The sequence below is a fragment of the Talpa occidentalis genome, unplaced genomic scaffold, assembly GCF_014898055.3.
Source record: "Talpa occidentalis isolate TD23 unplaced genomic scaffold, MPIMG_talOcc4v2.1 talOcc4.4, whole genome shotgun sequence".
Taxonomy (NCBI): Eukaryota; Metazoa; Chordata; class Mammalia; order Eulipotyphla; family Talpidae; genus Talpa; species Talpa occidentalis.
This window is the reverse complement of record NW_023604295.1, coordinates 46,610,263-46,631,195: the sequence shown is the minus strand read 5'-3', so window position 1 is coordinate 46,631,195 and position 20,933 is coordinate 46,610,263. Positions and strand designations below refer to the sequence as shown.

Genomic DNA, 20,933 nt, shown 5'->3' with positions numbered 1-20,933 from the left:
CCTGCTCTGCTCCCCGCTCTGGCTCTGGTGAATTCTCTCACCCTCCCGCGCTTCTGACTGTACCCAGTGCTTGTATAAATAAATAAATAAATCTTTCAAAAAAAAAAAAAAAAAAAAACCTGAAACCATAAAATACATAGAAGAAAACATATGGAAAATATTTCATGACATAAGCTTCAGTGATGTCTTTAGGGATTCATCTCTAGCAGCAAGGAAAACAAAAGAGAACATAAACAGCTGGGACTACATCAAACTAAAAATTTCTATACAGTGAAAGAAACCATAACCTAAAACAAAAAAAACACCCAACTGAATGGGAGAAAATATTAGCCCACTGTACATCTAACAAAGGTCTGATATCTATACAAACAAAACAAATAACCCAATTTTAAAAAATGGGCAAAAAGAACTAAACAGACACTTCTCCAAAGAAGACATTCAAACAGCCAACAAGAACAGAAAAAATATTCACAATCACTTATTATTAGAGAAATGCAAATCAAGACCACAATGAGACTACTTGGCCAAAGAGACTAATTCTGCCAAAGTCATCTTCTCCATGAACCCTCCTGGTCCCAGAATTAGGAACTGGCATCTACTGAACTTCTGTGGATCATGTCTTTCATGTAGGTCATGTCTACTCATGAGTTTCAACCACTCATAGAATGCTTTCCACAAAAGACTTCTTAGAGTTCATTTGTAGATGTATCAAGGTATAGATGAGGAAGAAAGGAATAAAACTATCATTATTTATAGATGACATTATTGAACTGATGGAAAATCCTGATGTCTAAGGATTAATTATTAAAGAATTCCTTAAGTCAACAAACAAAAACATACAAATAAAGGAATGGACAAGAACTAGCATAAATACTTCACAATAGAGGACATCTATATGACTAATAAAAATATGAACGGTACTCAACCTTATTATTAATCAGGGAAATGAGAATTAAAACCACAATGATATATTGCTGCATATGCCCAAAGGACTAAAATGGGGGAAAAAAAAAAAGACAATGACATAAGTTGGGGAAGATGAGAAGCAAGTAGAACTCTCATGCACTGATAGAGGGAATATTAATTGGTGCACTCACCCAGGAACACTGTTTGGTAGCACTTACTATAGTTGAACATACCCAATACCTGAACTAGAATACCCAAGAAATGAATACATGTGTTTATGCCAAGATAATATCAAGAATGTTCATAGGAGCACGATCCATAACTGCCCAGTTAGAAAGTACCCAAGTGATCATCAGTAATAGACTGAATAAATGGTGGCGTAGTGATATGTAAGAGTGGTCTATGCAAATCAAAATGAACAAATGGAAGAGAGAGAGACAGAGACAGAGATGGAGACAGAGACAGATGGAGATAGAGATGGAGGCAAAAATGACCACGGATTCACAGCTGTTCAACCCTCAGCTGTGTGAGTGCTCAGATTAAGGCTCTGACTAGTGATGAGCCTTTGTCATGAGTCTAGCCTTAGCCACCATCTGAATGCAATATGAGAAATCTTGAGTGAGAACAGCTTTGCTGAAACCTGAGAAGGTGCACAATCATGAGCAAAATCAATGTTTGTGATTTTAAGTCACTGTCTTAGGGATGAATGTTACACAGCAACAGATAACTGGAATGTATGTTAAATGTACAAGTAAAAATAAAAAACAACATATAAAATTAAAGATCCACTTTAAAATGCCTAAAGAAATTAGTTATGTTTGTAAAGACCACTCTAAAAACTATTGTTTAATGCTAGGCTCATAATAGAACAAGAGAAATCTAAGATCTAAAATTTGTAAAAACTAAGGAATAATAGGGTTTAATATTTCTACTTCCAAAAATCTTAACAGTAAAAAAAAAAAAAAAAAAAAAAAGAACAAACAACAGTAAAAACTTGTTGGAGAGCTGACTTCATCAATCCTTTCAGACAGTTCAAAGAAACAGCCTTGGGAAAGAAACTGAGTGATTTATTGAGTGTTTACTAGGTGCCATGCCAGGTCCTAGGCGTTTTGCCTAAATTTGTTCATTTCATCCTCACGGCAGCCCTGTGAGCGGTTTTCATAATCTCCACTTTACAGATGAGCCTCAAAGTGGTCCGTAACTTGCCTAAGATTCTGTACTTCGTAAAGGATGGAATCTGTGCTTCTGGACTTTTGGGTGCCTTTTGGTGAAGGTGACTTTCAAAAAGTCACCCTGGTGTAGCCATGGTTTGGGGTCTTCAGCTTGTGCTCGGTCCTTGTAGCTGAGCCTCCCAGTGCTGGAGAGAGGGGTGTGTTTACAAAGAACATTCCTGTGAAGATCAGCTTGGCCACAGAAAGGATAGCCCTTTGATCCTTAAAGTTCAGAGTGTGGGTGGGAGCCAAGGGGGCCTGTCCCCTGGACTTAAGTTATCTGGAGAGGAGTTCTAGAAGCTGTGGAAAGAAAAAGAGGAAGGATTTCAGCACTACTGGCTTCAACATCTTGCCCAATGTCACAGGGTTCCTTTCGTTGTTTTTTGTTAAATAATTCCTAATGTTTAAATGTACTAAATGCCTGACATGGTTTGGGAAGTTGTATTTTTGAGTCATTTCATTCTAGACTATTAGGACCAGTCAGAGTGTTAGAGTAGAATTGAAGTTCTCTAGTCCAGTCCTGTCATTTCATAGGTGATAAGATCAGGAGATCAAATTTCCTTGCTTCCTGTGAAGAATTTATAGAACTCTGTTTCCTAGTTAACACTATGAAATGAGTTCTTTAAAAATTCTGTATAGAAAAATGGTAAGTTTTATAAGAGTCCTATCTTTTATTTTTATAAAGATAAGGATGAGTAAATGAGGCCTGTAAAACATGAGAAGAAGGATAACCCGGCAGTGATCACAGGTTGCAGGGGAAGATGCTGCCTCTCACTGAGAGTACCTGAGAGTACATAGAATCAGAACCTGAGACACCCCCAGGCTCCTACCAAGCCACTTCCAAGAGCAGGTTTTCTGTCTCAAGAGTCTTCCCACCTAAACACCTTAGAGCCTCCTCAGAGGGAGAGAACCTGATTATAATATGCGATCGGTATCTTTCTCCTGATCAAATACAGGGAATTGGGGACCTCCCAGGTGGCATAAGGGGTCAAGTCTCAGCACTATGAAGCTATCAGCAGCCACTGCAGCACAAGTTTGATGGGGGTTGGGGGGCATTGTCTGGCCCACTTGGCGCAGCAGACCTCTACTGTCTTGCCTGCTGCTCCCCTCAGCAGTGCTTTCAGTTCATCTGCCTGTTCTGCTCCCCACTCTCTCTCTGGTGAATCCTCTCCCCCACCACACACACCCCCCTCTGGTCTACACCCCAGCTCTTGTATGCATAAATAAATAAAAAACAATAAATCTTTAAAAAAAATAAAATGAATTGGGTAAGATCATCCCTCGCTTATTCAGGGGCTGAGGAGCAGGGTATGTTTTCTTTGGGCTTCCACCCAAAGCTATCAGCAGCCACTGTGTTGTCAGGGGATTCTGCCAGTTGCCACCTTCCCTGGAAATCAGACTAGGGGAAATAAGAAGGGAAGTCATGAGAGAGAGGGGGAGAGAGAGGAAAAAAGAGAGAGAGAGAGGAAAAACAGTAGTAAACAATTCTGCAAACAGCGGAATTTTAAAGTATCTTCTACATGAAACCAATGATTTACAACTTAATCACTGCTGCTTTTACAGAGCTACCGGTCTACCTATTAGTAGATATTAATTACTTATTAGACTATTAGTCCTGTTTTGCAGAGTAACGGTGGTTCTTGATGGTGGTTAAGTAGCAGGACTAGAGTCAGATTTAGAAACAGAATCACAGAGTGATACTAATAGCAAAAACCTAAGGCAGAGCCTGAGTCAACTTATAAAATTTCTTTTTTTTTTTAAGGATTTATTTGTTTATACAAGAACCGGGGTACAGGCCAGATACGTGAGAGGGTGAGAGGATTCACCAGAGACAGAGTGGGAAACAGAACAGGCAGACTGATGAAGTACACTGCTGAGGGGTGCAGTGGGTGAGACAGGAGAGGTCTGCCTCACCATATGGGGTTCTCGCCAGCCAGCCGGGATCAAACCAGCACTGCAGAGGCTGCGGACAGCTTCACAGTGCTGCACTCAACCGCCTGCACCACCAGGGAGGCCCAACTTATAAAATTTCTGCGATTTCTTCTGGTTCCTACTTGAACTCTACCAATGATGAGTAAGTCACTACTCTCCGAGGTGATCCATTGTTAATACTGCTGAAATCCTCCTTAAAGCTTTCAGCCTTTAATTAATTTATTTTCTCAAGAACTACACCAAATTAAGGCAAATTCTTATTCCCCTTCTTTGTGAAAGTTAAAGATATTACCTGGCCCATCTCTTACAGTTAAATCTCTTCATTCTTTCAGTTTTTACTCATAATTAATCATGGTGCAATTACCTAGCAAAGTGCTTGAAATATATCCTACCTACTGGGTCAAGATTCTCTGGTTCTCTGGCATGTGGTCCTCTCCTGATTCCAGGCTCCTTCCCTGACCACAATTAGCCACCACATTGTCATCTGTTTTTCATTTGTTTGTTTCATAAATAGTAGGGAGAAAGGAAATGATATATTGTTTTTACTTTTAAACCACAGTTTTTGGAAACCACAGAGTTTTGAAAACATAATCACATCTGGCCAAATTTTAGAAATTTTTCAATTAATTTCTGATAATTATCTGATTCAACTGACCCCTTCAGAGATGTGTGCATTGAGCATCTCCTATAAGAAACGAAGTGGGACATCATGGAGAGGGTTCGTAGAGTGAAATGGAAAATTTTTAGTGAAGTCAGGGTTAAGGAGTAGCAGCTGTAAGACCTGTGTGAATACATTATCCAGTAGCGTTGTTTGCCCTGGATAACAAGAGCAGTGCTTGTTTGCAGTTCAGTTCCGGGCACCCGCAGACTAAAGGATGTACTCCCTTCAAAAAAGAGTGTTAGTAGAAGCTCTGACTATTTTTAGTTGGTCTTAAGTTGGATTGATGTGAGGGCCAAGGGCTGGTGTCAGTGTGATGAAGCTGTGTCATTCTCCACGATGCAGAAAACAGTCATCCACATGCCTCTTATGTAAGTGCCAGATGAGTAGCAATGAGCTGAACATTTTGGTAACTGAATAGGCAGGGAATAGAGGGCAAATTTTGCTTTACTTCATATAGGAAACAGTAGCAAATTCCAGCCAATCACAAAAGATGGTACTTATTCATTACAGCAATAACCCTAGAAGGAGTTTGATAGCAAACAAGTCAAGCCAAACACACATTTCCAGAAAAGGATCTCTGGTTGAAACTATTTCATTAGCACAAAATAAATTGAAAGTCATTTGGAATTTTGCCCATTTGATTATGTTTCAAGTTGTTCTGAAAACATGGAAGTAAACAACAGCTTCTCCTTTCTCTCTATTTACCAAATTTAAAAACCTACTCTCTTTGTATTATACTTTAGAAAGTCAGTTAAATTATATGTTTTCTCATCTTGAGCTTCAGAAAAGGCTGAATTAGAAGAGTGGTATTTCATATAACCATATAAAGGGCAGAGGATCTTGGAGACTGAGCTGACAGACTCCTCACGGGAACAGAATAGAGGGAACTTCTAGGCAAGCAGGACCCACCACTCAGCAGGTTGGAAGACAATTCCAAGTCACTGCAGAAATCGGTAAAATGCAGCTGATTACACCTGCACCACAGATGCACTCTGCTGCTGGCTCACTGCTCCTCTGAAAAGTAACTCATCTTTGCTTTCTCACCAAACCAGTTCATCCAGCACACTCATATGAAGAAAGTTTCAATGTCATATGAAGAAAATTTCAGTGAGGTTGTGTGGTTTGCAAAAAAAAAGAGTCACATCCTGCTTAGTAGCGGAGGCAGACATAAAGACTCGGACTGTCTCTTTCTCTTTTACCATGTTGCCTGCTTCCTAATGTTTGGTAAAACTCATGTATGAAAAGGGTAGTCATCTAAATTTGGGGATTTCCAAATTTTGCCTTCACTTGAATGAGTGTTTATAGGCAGAGGGAAAGTTACTGATCACGGAAGGATATGCATTAAAAAACCAAGACGGGAGTACAGGGTAGTTGAGGAAGAATGGCTGCAACAAGGTAGGAAAGTCAGGGGGACAGGTAATAAAGAGATAAACATGTGAACAAGAAAATGGGAAAGTTACAGAGGACAAATGGAGAGGGGAAATTAACTGAGAAAAAAAGGATTCTGTTCTTAAAAACAAGCTGTGGCAACCAAGGACTGGAAGAGTTCAGAAAGAGCTAGAAAGAAGAGAACAAATAGGGCTCCCTGGTGGCGCAAGGGGTTAACATCACACTATGAAGCAATCCGCAGCATCTGCAACATGAGTTCAATCCCGGCTGGCCAGGGAGCAACCCACATGGTGCAGCAGACCTCTCCTGTCTCCCCACTGCTATGTTTATTTTCATAGCTATGGAATTTTTAATCTTCTGTGGCACCGGTGACCTAAGAACCACAGATGAGCTGATTCTGGGTTAATTTCATGGCACCCAAACTCACACTTTTGCATTGTCCACTCTCATCACCCCCACCTGACTACAGACATTCACCTTCCTGATCATTCACCCCTCCAGACATATAAGTTATGTTCTATGGATCCCTGTCTTTGTCCAGCGTGTGCTTTGTTCAGTGTACTTCTGTCAGCCTGCCTGTACTGTTCCCCACTCTGTCTCTGGTGAATCCTCTCACCCCCCTGCATCTCTGGCCTGTACCCCAGCTCTTGTATGCATGAATAAATAATAAATCTTTAAAAAAAAAAAAAGTAGAAGAGAACAAATAGAACCAGGAAGAACATGAGAACAATGAGCCCAGCTGTGAGTTCAGCTGGGTAGTCACGCTGGACAAAGACAGGGATCCATAGAACATAACTCATATGTCTGGAGGGGTGAATGATCAGGAAGGTGAATGTCTGTAGCCAGGTGGGGGTGATGAGAGTGGACAATGCAAAAGTGTGAGTTTGGGTGCCATGAAATTAACCCAGAATCAGCTCATCATCTGTGGTTCTTAGGACACTGGTGCCACAGAAGATTAAAAATTCCATAGCTATGAAAATAAACATCAAACCATGTTTCATCAGTCTTCTCTTCAAGGGACTATGGTAATGGTGCACAGTGAAATGGTGGTGGGAATTTCACGGTGAAATCATACATTGTACAAATATGAAGAATGATGCAATAAATATATATTAAAAAAAGAAAAAACTCTCTCTTGCCTTGTTTGTTTATATAATATGTTTTTCAAAATAGACAGACATTCCCTTATTCACCTTGTGACTACTGGAGGCCCTCCTCCCTGGGCTAACCTTTCAATGCTTCCCAGATCATGATGGGTCCCTCAGCTGGAAGTGCTTTCCAAATTAAAAGAGTGGGATTTTCTTCAAGAAAAGTCAGGCCTCCACAATGGTTTGGCAGAGTCCCAGAGGAAACTGTCACAGCATCACAAAATCAGACAGGAGGAACATGAAAGCAATTTCCCAGAACCGTTCAGTATGGCCTTTCTTGTACACGCCCAGGAGCTGTGAGGGAAACAATGCATGTAACTTTAGGCCCCACTCCAGCTCCCACAGGTGTGGCATGTGGGAGAGCTGGGCTGCTGTGTGCCCATCCCGATCATAGTGACACTCAGCAGGGTGCCATGCGGCCCAATGCCTGAACCACCAACACATTCTCCCCTGGGTGAAAGGAAAGTGAGGTTGTGATTTCTAGCCTGTAGCCACAAACCATTTTAAAACATGCAATGTTAATAGAGATATGGCCCAATCTAGGCTAAGTAATGACAGCTTTTCAGAGCTGACTCTGCTCCAGGAGGAAAGTAAGAATTAGAACCACGCCAGTATTTTATTCCCTTTCAAATGCATGCCCCAAATAGAATCTTTTTAGATCTAGCTGTGGCCTTAGCTGTTAGCAAAACCTTGCCCAAATTCTAGTAAGTGACCTGCCTACTCAATGTATCAATCTGCCCCAAATGCAATTACAGTAAAGAATGGGTTCAAACATCCCTTCACGCCTTTGTGCACCTGGGGTGAGTGACCCTCTGCAAGGTTAAATCAATGACACTTTCTGGAAGTCTCTTGAAAAGACAGCTTTCGGGGGGTTTTTTGTTTGTTTGTTTGTTTTTTGCTCTCTCAAATCAAGGTAAGGCCAGCTGTTGGCAGGAAGGTGTGGCAGCTGCTTCTGAATACTTACACAGGATCCTAAGCATGGTGGCTGTGCCCACGTCAGCTCTCGCCTCACCTCATGTACTCCCCATCACTTCTATAATCCATGAATGATTCTGAGCCTGACACCTCCTCAAAGTCCTCCAGCACCAGACTGGTGGAGTCCTCACTCAGGATGCCGCTCTCAGGTCTGGGAATCCTGGCCCAAGAAGGAGGTATAGGAGGGTCAGTGGCCCCTGGGGGAGGAGAGTAAGGGGTCTCTGGCTGGATAAATGTGGGTGTGGCCTGAGGAGGGGGATTTGCTGGCTCAAAGACTTCCTCATCTTCCTTCTCAGACTCTGGCTCTGCATCTGGGGCAGCCGGACCCAGGACGAGGTAGAGGCTGGGGAGACGGATGTCAAAGCACAGTCCAAGCTTAGAGAAGAGCTTCTCGTTGAGTGCATAGAGTTTCTCCGAGATGTCATAGCCAAGCAGGGCAGAGAAAAGGCGGGAGATGTATTGCTCTTTGGTCAGAAGAAGATAGAGACTTTTCCGGGGCCAGGAAATGTAGCTACATTCAGTCTCCGCAGTCAGGGTGACCTGAGAAAGTTCAGGAGGAGAGAATGAAGGTTTAAACTAGAAAACATGCCCACACTTAGCATAGAAAAACAGATATATGGCAAACATATGTATGTGTACTGAAGAACCTGGGGGAGTACCGCTTCATGGCCTTGTCTGAGGAGGCCCAGTGAATGACTTTTATTTGTGTTAGTGATATGGGAGTTGGGGGAGGGGTGTAAGGGGTTGTCAGAAGCCCTAGGATCAGTCATTCACTCATGGGGACCTCACTTCTTGGAGATTCAGTTTCCCATTCAGTCTCCTCAGCTTTCATATTCTATGTCCCAAGGCTGTTATCACTAGTGACTGTAGAGGGTTCTGATTCTATTGTGATTCCAAGAGAGAAGGGGCCTCCTAGGGCCCTGAAGAAAGGTCAGATGTTGATGACAGCTTATTTTATCATAAAAAGGACAGTATACTGGAGTGGGGGTGAAAAAAGCAATGGAAAGAGTTTCTATTAGGGGGGCCTCCCCGGTGGCGCAGCAGTTGAGCGCTGGGTTGTGAAGCTGCCCGCAGCCTCTGCAGCACCAGTTCGATCCCCGGCTGCTCCCCAGCCACCTGAGGAGGGTCCCACATGGCGCACAGACCTCTCCTGCCGCCCGCTGCTCCCCTCAGCGGTGTACTTCGGTCCTTCTGCCTGCTCTGCTCCCCGCTCTGGCTCTGGTGAATTCTCTCACCCTCCCGCCCTTCTGACTGTACACAGTGCTTGTATAAATAAATAAATATATCTTTAAAAAAAAAAAAAAGAGTTTCTATTAGGGAAGAGCATTTGATTAGGTATGCCAAGCTACATCAAGTGGACAAAACACTGGCTGGGACTCAGGCCCATAAAGTTGCTCTTGACTTGGCCTCTGCAAGTTATCAACAGGATCTGAAGTCAGAAAAACAGGTACGGGGAAGAGGAACTCTTCAGAGCTCAAGTTGAAGGGTCCCCACTCTCCATTTATTTAGTCATAGAATTTCTGAGCACCCACTATGTGCCCATGGTACAAAGCTAAGTTATACTGCAGGGTAAATAACAATGTGCCCAGCACGCAGTAGGTTCTTGATAAGTTCTTATTAAAACACTGATGTGTGATCTGGCTGGGGTTAAACTGGGAAACCCAGGCTACTAAAGGAAAAGGGGATGGGGGGGTCATACAATTTTTAATGATTTACTTGGCTGTGATACATTAAAAGTGAGAAGGCTGGCATTGTTCACAAGGCAGATTTGTGGATGGAGACAAGCAGCTAACAATGACGACAGCAGCTAACAATTACTGACAGCTGGCTATGTGCCTGGCATTGTGTTAAGTTCTTTGTATGGGTTATTTAACTGAAGTTAGAGTCAACATTCCAAGCATTCTCAGAGATTTCATATAATCCTTTTAAGTCCTGCCCATCTCCCACTGTCTCCTCTCCTCTCCCTTCTCCTCTGCAGTATTCCTCTTTCATTTCCTTCATTTATTTCATCCACTAAGTTTCTTCTCCCATAATAATCTGCACTAAAGTCACGGCCCAGCACTACCTCACCAAGACCAGAAACTGGTTTCAAGCTCCTGTTTTGTCCCTTTACCAGCTGGGACAGTAGACAAATTACATAATCTCTCCAAGTTTATTGCCTCATGAGAAGGAATTCTGCAAGAAGTACTCACAATCTGTCCATGACTAAGTTCAGCAAGTGCTTGTCAGGATCTGCCATAGCCTGTACTTTAGAGGCCCTACATAGTGTGGGGCCTTTCCACCTATACTCTTTACTCCCTCTCTCTGTTGTAGCAGCATTGGCCTTCTTTTTGTCCCTCCCTTCACTGGGCCTTTGCACTGGCTCTTCCCTCTGCCTAGTATGATCTTCCCCCAGATATTCACAGGGGTCAATATCACCTTTCTTGATCTTTATTCAAATGTCACCTACTCAACAAAGTCATCTATAACCACCCTATTTAAAATTGAAATTTTTTTCTAGCCTTTTTTTCCCCATCAAAATTTTATTGATTTGTCATTTGCTTGCAAGAATATATGTTTATGAGTACAATTTACACTTCAACCTGTGCACATGCTTACCTTCCATCAAAGCTCCAGTGCCAGCACACCATTACCTTATTCCCTATGTGCCCTCGTCTCTCCTCCACTCACTGGTTACCACTGTAATTTTCAGAGTCTAAGAGTTATTTATGTTGTGTTTTGCCATTTGCTAGATTTTATAAAAAGCTTTTTAGTAAAAGTTTAAAAGTTAAGTAAAAGATAAAAATCTTTTAACATATTACATCACTTACTTATTCATTGTGTCTAAGAGCTATGTTTTTGTCTACTCTATTGGACTATAAATGCACAAAGACAGGAACCTTCATCTGTTTTGTTAACAGATATACTCCCAGCACCTTTAGTAGTGCCTGGTATATAACAGGTGCTTGATAAATATTACTAAAGTGAATGAATGAATGTTTCAAAACAAACTAATATCACTTTCTTATGTCCTTAAAATCTTCCCCAAAGGTCTTCAGGAAACCAGTTAATTTCTGTTAATTTAAACCTGTTAATTAAACACACACACACACACACACACATCTGTGACAAAGATTTTGTCATGAATGAATGTGACGTTGTCCCCAATGTTTTGCCATTATAAATAATACCACAATGAGAAAAGCCTGTTCCTTTGTGGTTTTGTACTTGTAGAAGTATATGCTTAGAGCAATTTCCTAGAGGGGAATTAGTGGCTCAAAGGGTAAATACATTTGTAGTTTTGCCAGCTCTTTCCAAGTTCCTTTGTGAGATCATTGCCTTATGCTCCCCCATACCAACCTTCCAGGAGTCTGTGGGGGTTCTCAGCTGTGGGCCAGACTCTCCTAGCTGCCACGAACAGTTCCCATGACAGCACCCACCTCCAGCTCCAGTGTCTCCCCCATTCTGAGGGATACATGGGGGCTCACTAGTCCATTGCAATTGTGATAAAGATATGACAAACTTTTTCTTTAATTATCTCAGAGGCTATTTGAATAGATTAAATGAGAGGACATATATACAGAAGTTGTGGGTCGAGTAAAACACAATATAGACTGGAGAAATAATGGTGATTTCTATGTGACCCTCATGGGCTATATTCTTTATGATTAATGAGAGGGTCACAGAGATGAACAATCAATATATTCATTTTTAACTAATTATTGAGAGATAGGCTGGAATGTCGATTCATTTGTTTTAAACACAGTAAGAATCAACAAAGTCTATGCAATTCAAGGCAAGGACAGGATAAACTCTATAACTCTGGACAACACTTGACATTTGCAAAGAGGAAACGGAACTTTACATAGCCAATAGCAAACATGTGGATCTCACTGTTCCAAGAGAGGTGCACACTAAAAATAAAAATAGGAGGAATATGTTGATACCACCATTCTAGATTGAGAGGCCATCTGGGGTTAGAGGCCTTCCTTTCAAGCATAACTTACGGGAGGACACCCGGTTTATCCACCACCTGTTCCTGAGTATCAGTGTCAGAACAGAGCCTGTTCTGGCTGGCTTATGACCTGACACAGCCTTCCTGGAGGTTTTTATGGCCTTGGGGGAATTCTCAATGGAGACTTTCTGGGCCGGTTGGAGAGGATAAGTGTATGAGTGTGTGTGTGTGTGTGTGTGTGTGTGTGTGTGTGTGTTTGTTTGGGGGAGAAACATCATTAGAGGGGGCCTGTGGCTGGTAGCCCTGGTAACGGAATCAGGATTGCCTCTCAGGATCTGTGTTTACAGAGCTGAGATGCAGGGTGGGGCGGAAGTAGGCCCAGCCAGGTGGCACTGCCTGGTATGTGTCTATTCTGGGGTTGGCTCATATGCAAGCCTGAGGGACTCCCTAATAGAAGTGGTAGGAGACACATGGAGCCCAGTACTGGCAAACCATCTGGAGAGGGGAGTCCCTATGATAGTGAGTGTGTGTGTGTGTGCGTGTGTGTGTGTGTTAACTACAATTTCCTGGTGAACACTCTGATTTAAAAAAATAAGAGAGAGAGAAATAGTAGAGCTAAGCAATTTGGCTTTGCCATCTTTTAGATGAAGACCTTAGCCAAATTACTTGATGGTTTTGAGCCTCAGTTTCCTCATCTGTTAAGCATGGTAGTAAAAATATACAACACTCCCCCTAAAAAATAAATAAAATACAATAGCCATTAGATAAGTGAGAACTACAAAGAGAGTAACTGAAGTCCGATGATTGGCACAGAAGAGAGCAGGAGATGAATAATCAGGCTTTACATGTGAAGTGAAGTGCCCCAGGGGGTCTTCTGAGACACCAGCTGCCCACAGACAAGCCAGTTCAGGAAAGTTTTATCAAATACCTACTGTGTTCAAGGAACTGTCCTTTGGAAGTCGGGGATAGAGAGAAAAAAAGCCCAGTTTTCTAACTCAAAGAGCTCACCCCATGCAAGAAAGAAAGGAAACCAGATGGTTAGAACAGAGAGCAATATATGTACCAGTCAGCACAGATAAAAGGAATCAAACAGACATGCAGGCGGGAACAATAGGCTCTCAGGGTGGGAGCTAGTGAGGTCAATCTGGGCAGGCTTCAGAGGAAGTAAGACACCATAGCCTCATCTAGACAGGGGAAATGCATTTCAGATAGAAGGACAGAGGGGTCAAGGCCTGGTGCTACAAATAATGTGATGTGTTCATGAAGAACTAATAGTTCAGCATGACTGGAATGGGCAAAAGCAGTGAAGGAGGGAAGGTCTAGAGAGGACACTGGGCATCACTAAAGGTCCTAAGTTACTGTCTAAGGAGGGTGAGTTTTTATCTTGTGATCACTTAATGCTCTGGAAAGCTTTAGGCATAGGAATGACATGGCCCTTCTATCAGAGGTCACACCTCCCTACCCACCCCACGTCTACTGGAGCCCAGGCCCTCTTTCCACAGGAGATGCCCTCCCACCCCAAGCAGCCTTATTGGCAGTGGTTCAAAGGACAGGTGTGAGAGGGAGGAGATGGAGGAAGGGCTATTGCTGGGTCACCGTGGGATGAGCCACAGGGCTCCCTGTTACCTGGAACACCCCCTCCTCTGAGGGCTGCAGTGATTCCCACTCAGGAGAGTCCATGAACTGGTAAGGAAAAATGTAGTGTAGAAACTGCCCATCCTGGCTCACACGAACCCTGGCAAAGGGAGAGAAGAGACCATGTGAGTGAAGGGAAATGGCTGCTCAAATCCTCTTCAAGTCTAATCTATGTATTAAAAAAAGGGGAAATGATTAGGATCTAGTAAGTTTTCTCCATTTCAGAGTGTAAGCAACATCTCATGAGCCTGGGTGGCTCTGTGAAGCCATTGAAGTGCATATACACTGTCCTTTCCATTCCAGCCTCTTCTTCCTTCTTGATCTCCTGGATGGCAGGACACAAATTGCTTAGGCAGTTGCTGGCTCAGGAGTCTTTGCGATTAGAATTTCACGTGAGAGCATTTTATTATTTATTTATTCCTTATTTATGCATCCAAGAACTGGGGTACAGGCCAGAGGTGCAGGGGCTGAGAGGATTCACCAGAGACAGAGTGGGGAGCAGAACAAATGGATCTACTGAAATACACTGCTAAGGGGAGCCATGGGCCTGAGGGGAGCATCGGGTAAAATAGGAGAGGTCTGGAGCACCAGGATAACATTGAAAGATAAAATTTTACTCCAAACCTTGAAAGCTAAGAAAAAAATCAGAATGGTTTATTTCTGACTCGGGTTTTGATGCTAAATACACTAGGAAACATCCCACCAGGGGAACTAATTCCCCTCTCCTCATCACAGAGAAGTGCTTTTATACAAGTTCACGGTAATTCCAAACAATGATTGTAATATGTTTCCAGCAAATGATCACCACACAGGTGAAGTAGGTATTTCCCCCAGCAGTCCCAATTTCCTCCTTTAAACAGAGGTGCAAATAACTACATAGATCTCATGAACAATCAAGGTTCCTGTATTGTTTTTATTTGAAGCATGAGTTATAAGTGGCAAACATTTTGGCCACAGTTATAATGTATTTGTGTTTACACATGTATTTGTTTATAAATAATTGCAATTGTTTACAATGGAATGTCTGCTCACAAAACCTCATAGTTCACTGAACCCAGGACTTCTGAGTCCCAAACAAAATGAAAACATATATACATATACTGTGGATTCTATACATTATAATATATAAGTGCATTACTATTAATAGTTGTCATAATAACATCATCATCAATCTCCTTTTTTCTATGTGACTAGCAGCCTTTTCTGGTTTCTTTTTTTTTCTTCTTACAGTCAGTCTTTTGACTCCTAGCATATCTTTTCTACCATGTTCTCCTGGTCTAAAGAAAGCAGGGAAGGAAATTGAAATGAAGCTTTTGAAACACTTGCTTTCTGCAAGCCAGCCCAAGTAGACCAGATTAAGTTGTTTACTATTGGCTGTTCAGTCCCACATGCAAGACCCAGTATGGCCGTATTTCAAGCATCCACAATCCCCTATCACAGCACAGCAATAGCCCCATCTCATTTGTGCTGAAGATAGCGGCCAACAGGCAACACTCACGTGCGGGCTGACTGGGAATCATGGGTCCTAACTTAGACCATTTCTGCTAATGTCTGTCTGTCAGCCAGCCTTCTCACAATTAGGAAGCCAGGCATCCTCACCAAATCCTCAATGAGACATATGTGGGCATCTCTATTCTTCCCTCACTGTCTGGTCTCACATTTACAGTTCTGCAAGAATCTCAATAGAATACTGGGAATGGCTATACTTAGAATGGCTTTACCATTAAGTTTGTACAGGATATTGCCAACACAATTGGGGGTGTTTCCTTGATTCTCTGGCAGCAACAGGGGTTCTAGAAAACCCATTTTTGGTACTGTTCCCTTAGCAAATGTTGAATGCATAAGGGCAGGTTTGGATTAATCTTAAAGAAATGTTCAGTTTCCCACAATTTGCAGAGACATTGCTGTAGCCAAGCCATGAAGTACTGTATACGTAGAAAGAGGAAGCAAACCCAAGCTTAGAAAACCTATTTTGGTCTGATTTGTCACATCCTTCTCTCGACGGAAGGTACCACGAAATGGAAAAAAGAACAAGCTGGGAAAAAAGAAGTTTGGGCTGAGGGAGAAATACTGGCAGCGACAGAGTGGCTTACCGGCCAGAGAGCAGCAGAGACAGGCGATTGATGGGCGTCTCGCCCTCCACAGCATAGTTCTGTTCGGTGGCCAGAGTCAAGACCTGCTCCTTGCAACAGTGAACAATCTCCTTGTACGCCTGTAGGGGCACCTGTAGGGGCAGGCACAGTGTCTTGTAGAGGAGCTCGAACTCCTCGGGGAGGGTATCCTCCCGCAGGCGGTACACCAGGTGTGCTAGCTGGAGCAGGCAGGCCGTTGCCAGCAAGCAACTCCAGAGGATGATGTCCAGGCCACAGGCATCTAACCAGCCCCATAGCACACAGCACAGGTAGCCTGTGCCCAGAAAGCCAAAGAGGTAGAAGCATCCATATACCCCACTGCCTCCCATGAAGCCCAGGAGCAAGAAGCAGTTGGCCAGGTGGTAGATAGCTCCTTCCACATCCTGCTTCCAGCCAACGCACACTGGCCCCTGCCAGAGGTGCTGGCCTACTGTGCTGCTGTCGGCGCTCATCTTTGGGGCTTCTCAAAGTCTTGCCAGCCCTAAGGCTGTCCCCACATAGGAAATTCAGAAAAAGAATGAAACGGTCCTCCCAGGAGTCTTCTCACCTCCAGCTTCTCCCCAGTGACTCCACCTTTCCTGGGAGGAATGCTTCCGGTAGCTTTGGGAGTGAGTGACAGAACATAGTACATCTCGTGGAGAATCTCAAGACTTTTTCTCCTCTCTCTTTCCCTCAGCAAGGCTCTGACCCTCCCTGTAGAGGTCTGGCAACGTTCCTTGGCTGCAGGTTTCTTCTGACAGTCTTCAAATTGGCTCTTGAAAAAGAAAACTAAATTGTCCCAAGGAAAAAATAGGGCCATGGAACTGAAAACTTCAGCAGTGAGGGATAAAGTAACCACATCCTGCCTTCTGTTGTCCCTAAACAGAATGAGAGTCCAGCATGGGAGGCACACTTGTGTTCCATTTGGAATGCGTCTCTCTTGGCACTGGAAGAAAGGGTGACCCCAGATGGATACCATGTTTGGAATTGGAATCCAAGAGGTACTGGCAGTGAGAAAAAACAGATCAGGCACACAGGCAGGCTGGCAGAGCACTTAGCGTACCTCCACAGAGGACAGGATAAGGCTGGGGGGTGGGGGGGAAGGGGGGAAAGGGAGGACATGCAGGAGGGGGAGCAAGACAGACATGCAGACAGGCAGGGAGAAGAGGTGGGGGGGGCGCCCACAAGGGATAAGCAAGCACAGAATTTTCCACAACACCTCAGGCAGGACGCAGTCCTGAGCTCCCTGAGGGGAGGGCCGGGGCTCTCCTGAGGTAGAAAGACACATCAAAGTAGGAAAGTATGGGACTGTTATCAGAAAAACTCCTAACAGTGAGGAAAACCCCTTGAAGGCCTTTATTAGATCATTTTGTAAACATCACTAGGCATTTATGTGGCATTCATTAAATTTTATAGCTATGCAAAACAGCTTTTTGAATTCTAAGCTGATTTTCCCCACACATATCTGGCTCTAGCAATGGTTAACACAAAGGGTGAGACCTTGGCAGACCAAAAAACACCATCCATTAAGCACTTATGAAGTGCCCGGTCTAGATTTGGTACTTTACACATACTGTTTAGTCATCAGACTTACTGCTATGACTCAAATAGCTTGCAGCAGTGGAAATCCTGGCCTTGACAAATGACCCCTAGCCCCTCCCGCCTCCCCTCCCAGGAAGAATGATGACACCCAAGGAACTTGTAAACCGACCCAGCTCTAGTTTGTGTCACCAAGAAATAAACTGGACTGTGCCAACATTTAACTAAGAAATGCCCACCAGCTTCTAAACGACTCCTTTATTATTATTATTATTTCTCTTGCTACTGATTAGCACTTACTATCATTCCTGGGGGGAGGTGCAGGGGGACAAGAAGGGGACACCCAACAATTTTTCATATGCTCAATCCATAGGGACTTTTATTATACTGCTCGAAATTTTCAAATATGTGAAGTGGAAGTTTTCTGCTCAACAATTTTTTTTTTTATTGACTGCCTACTTTAGCCAAGCATGTAGAGAATCAGATTCTGAATTTTCTTTGAATCAAGGAAAAGATAAATGAAAAAAACAATGGCAATTCCGTGTGTGATATATAATAGTTACTTTTATAGACAGGTGGCAACCTGGAAGGAAGGGTGGGATAAAGGAGGGAAGATGCAAGGATTAACATTTGATTTTAGGTGTAGGGGCTGAATTAACCAGATAGAAAGAAAGAAAGACCATTTCTAGTGGTGAGAAGAGCACTAATAGAGGCACAGTGATATGAAAACGTACAGCATGTTGAAGAAAGTGGTATTTTCCTATTTAATTTAAATCAACTGATCAACCCATGTGCATCTTGTCCCCTCTTTTCTAAATTTAAGGGAGAAAAATCCAGGGGTGACTGCTGGAGTGCCTGGAGAAGGAAACCACTCCCTCCTTCCCACACCCCTCCTCTGCTTTGGATCCATTTGAGCAGTGGATTTTGGGGGTTTCCAAGCTGCTTTTATGCCACTTGCCCACCTCCCAACCAACTCACCACTTCAAGCAGCAGCTGCTTATCCTGTTTAGTCATACACCCCTGAGCTGTCTGAGTAGCTGTCTTAGCTAGCTGATCAAAATCAGAAGTGCAGAAAGGAAGACAACCAAGGCTCTGATGGAGATTGAATTTCAAAGCAGGTCATTTTACTCTGGAAGCCTGAGAGATGGGCTGGCCCTAACCTTTTAAAGAGACAGAGGACTATTGAATAGTTTTCAGCCCGCCTTCCTTATCAACCCAGTGCTCATCTGAGCAGAAGGTACTAACATTCATCAAATGGTTATGGCTTCTACGTCATCCATTGATATCTTTAAATGGAAGAAACAGCATCAGAGAGTAAGGAACTTGCCCAAGGTCACAGAGCTCGTATGTGAATAAGGACTAATGTCTTGGTCACTGTGACTCTAAGTTGTATGTATCGACAGTTGGTGCTGTACTACATTGCTAGGTGCTTTCGGAAGTTTCTATGATTAACACACGGCCTCATTTATTGCTACAGGGTATTTGCACATGTTGCTGGGGTTGCATAATGGGTGCCTAAATCCCACATGCTAGCGGCAGTATCAGTAACATTGATGCCTGTAGGATAGGCCCAATGATGGGAATACAGTGGAAAGTTCTATCTTCTTTTTTAATTCAAATTTGATAGAAAAGGAAAGAAAAAACTTGTGTGTCAAAATATTTTGAGGAAATCAACATATATGTAGGCAAAAGCACTGTAGAAACTATTTGGGGAGAACAAAGGATACAGAAGTCACATCATTTGTTGACTCGATTCAATTCAATGAGCGTCTATTTAGAGCAAAGCATGTGAGCCAGGGACATGGTATCTGAGGAGGAGCAAGACAGTTATCCCCTTTTAAGGAAACTTTGGTATAGTGAGAGAGACTAACCCAGAGACAACTGTAATCCAAGAAAGTCAGTATACTCAGGGGGTCAAAGGAAATACCAATGGGGGCACAAAGAATTCAGGAAAAACAGGTGACATTTAAGCTGGTCTGAAAAGATGATTAGACAACCCCCAGCTAGGGGAGGACATTCCAGGAAGGGAGAACAGAATATGAAGTGACATCCAGAAGTAAAACAAAAATACATCACATGTTCTGGTAACAGGGAACAGCTGTTGTAGGTGAGTCAAAGGGAACAGCAGGGCATGAGGCAGGAGAGGAAGCTGGGGCCAAATTATGAAGTCTCTAACTAGAGAGTGACTCTCCAAGGGTGGTGATGAGTACAGCTGGTTGGTGAACTATCACTGTTCAATGACAAGGAGAGAAAAATTTAGAGTATTTAGACACTTTATGGTAATTTTACAGAAACTTAGGGCCTTTGAATTTCATCAAAACCTGTACAGCTGTGAGCTGGAAAAAAAAAAAAGCTCATTCTTCATCGTGTAGTCTGAGAAACATTGGGCTTCAGAGTGATGCTTTCCTAATACAGAATTTAAAATAGAAGAGGTGTGATTTTCGGCTGTGGACACATACTGCCAACATGACTTTAGGAATACACTGCTGGTTGCCAAGTCTATAGCTGTTTCCCCAGTCTATAGCTGTTTCCCCTTTCACCTTCATTTTTGGAACTCTGATTTTACTTGGGCAACATAATAAGGAAGGTGAACTTCTCCTTCAGATGCCAGGGACTAAAACATTCCCCTTGATGGCAGCTGGTTTATGGACATGTGACCGATGAGATATAAAAAGTAGGGGGTAAAGGAAGGGCTTCTGGGAAAAAGGAAGTACAACTTATCAAACTGACAAAGATTGAAAAAGTTAACCTTGCTAAAAGCTTATACAAATTGGCACTCTTTCTAAGTCAGGCAGTACTCATACAAAGCCTTGAAAAAAGGCTTTCCCTGTGGCTCACCCTTAGCTAAGTGATAGTGAAGGATGCTTGTAAAGACTTCCCTATGGAAACATGGTGTAAGGCCAGGGAATGGCCACTGAGGTTTTCTGATCCAGCAGACCGGGTAAAGGAGGAGTCAGAGTCCTCAGTGGCTTTTGCAGGTCTTTTATTGGTGTTCACCAGGCATATGGCAGGCAGGGGTGCTGGGGGACCGGGAGGCTGGCAGTCCTCCCAGCCCCCAGCAAATCCGCACTCTCTCTGGGCTCTCTGGCGTTCTCTGCTTCTGCTTCTTTGCTTCTCTTCGGCTCCTATTTCAGCTTCTGCTGCTGCTGCTGGCATCCCCGTGACACCGCCCTTAAAAGCACAGTCTTAGCCCAGGTGAATCCCATCTACCTATGCCCACACCCTACTCCAGGTGCCCGCCATCAGGCATGCATTCAGGACCTCAAGGATCCATCACCTATCCTGATGGCGGGAGGGCAGAAAAGCCTGACATTTTTCCTTACCCTACACATGGGTTGCAGTGACATTGAGGTAGTCAAAAAAGTATGTATATATGAGAAAGATATATGACAAAGTCAACAAAAAGTGGTCCTATTATAGACTGCTGGGTATTAAGTGATTTCTTTCTCATGTTACCATCAAATCAAAACACAAAATATAAAAAAATAATAG

The 20,933-nt window shown here is 43.2% G+C and overlaps 1 protein-coding gene across 2 annotated transcripts; it reads right to left on the bottom strand.

The window, feature by feature from the left end:
* Window positions 1–2,371: 2,371 nt before the first annotated feature.
* Window positions 2,372–16,539, bottom strand: POPDC2 (popeye domain containing 2). 2 transcript variants are annotated; one of them, XM_037525492.1, is made up of 4 exons: window positions 15,885–16,536; window positions 13,783–13,891; window positions 8,212–8,762; window positions 2,372–2,417 (listed from the first exon to the last, which is right to left on the bottom strand). In XM_037525492.1, the coding sequence occupies exons 1-3, from the start codon at window positions 16,373–16,375 to the stop codon at window positions 8,256–8,258; spliced, it is 1,107 nt and encodes a 368-aa protein (XP_037381389.1). In that variant the 5' UTR covers window positions 16,376–16,536; the 3' UTR covers window positions 2,372–2,417; window positions 8,212–8,255. The 2 variants fall into 2 exon arrangements, with proteins under 2 accessions (XP_037381389.1, XP_054556517.1); XM_054700542.1 differs by lacking the exon at window positions 2,372–2,417 and having other exon boundaries at window positions 8,156–8,762; window positions 15,885–16,539.
* Window positions 16,540–20,933: the final 4,394 nt, after the last annotated feature.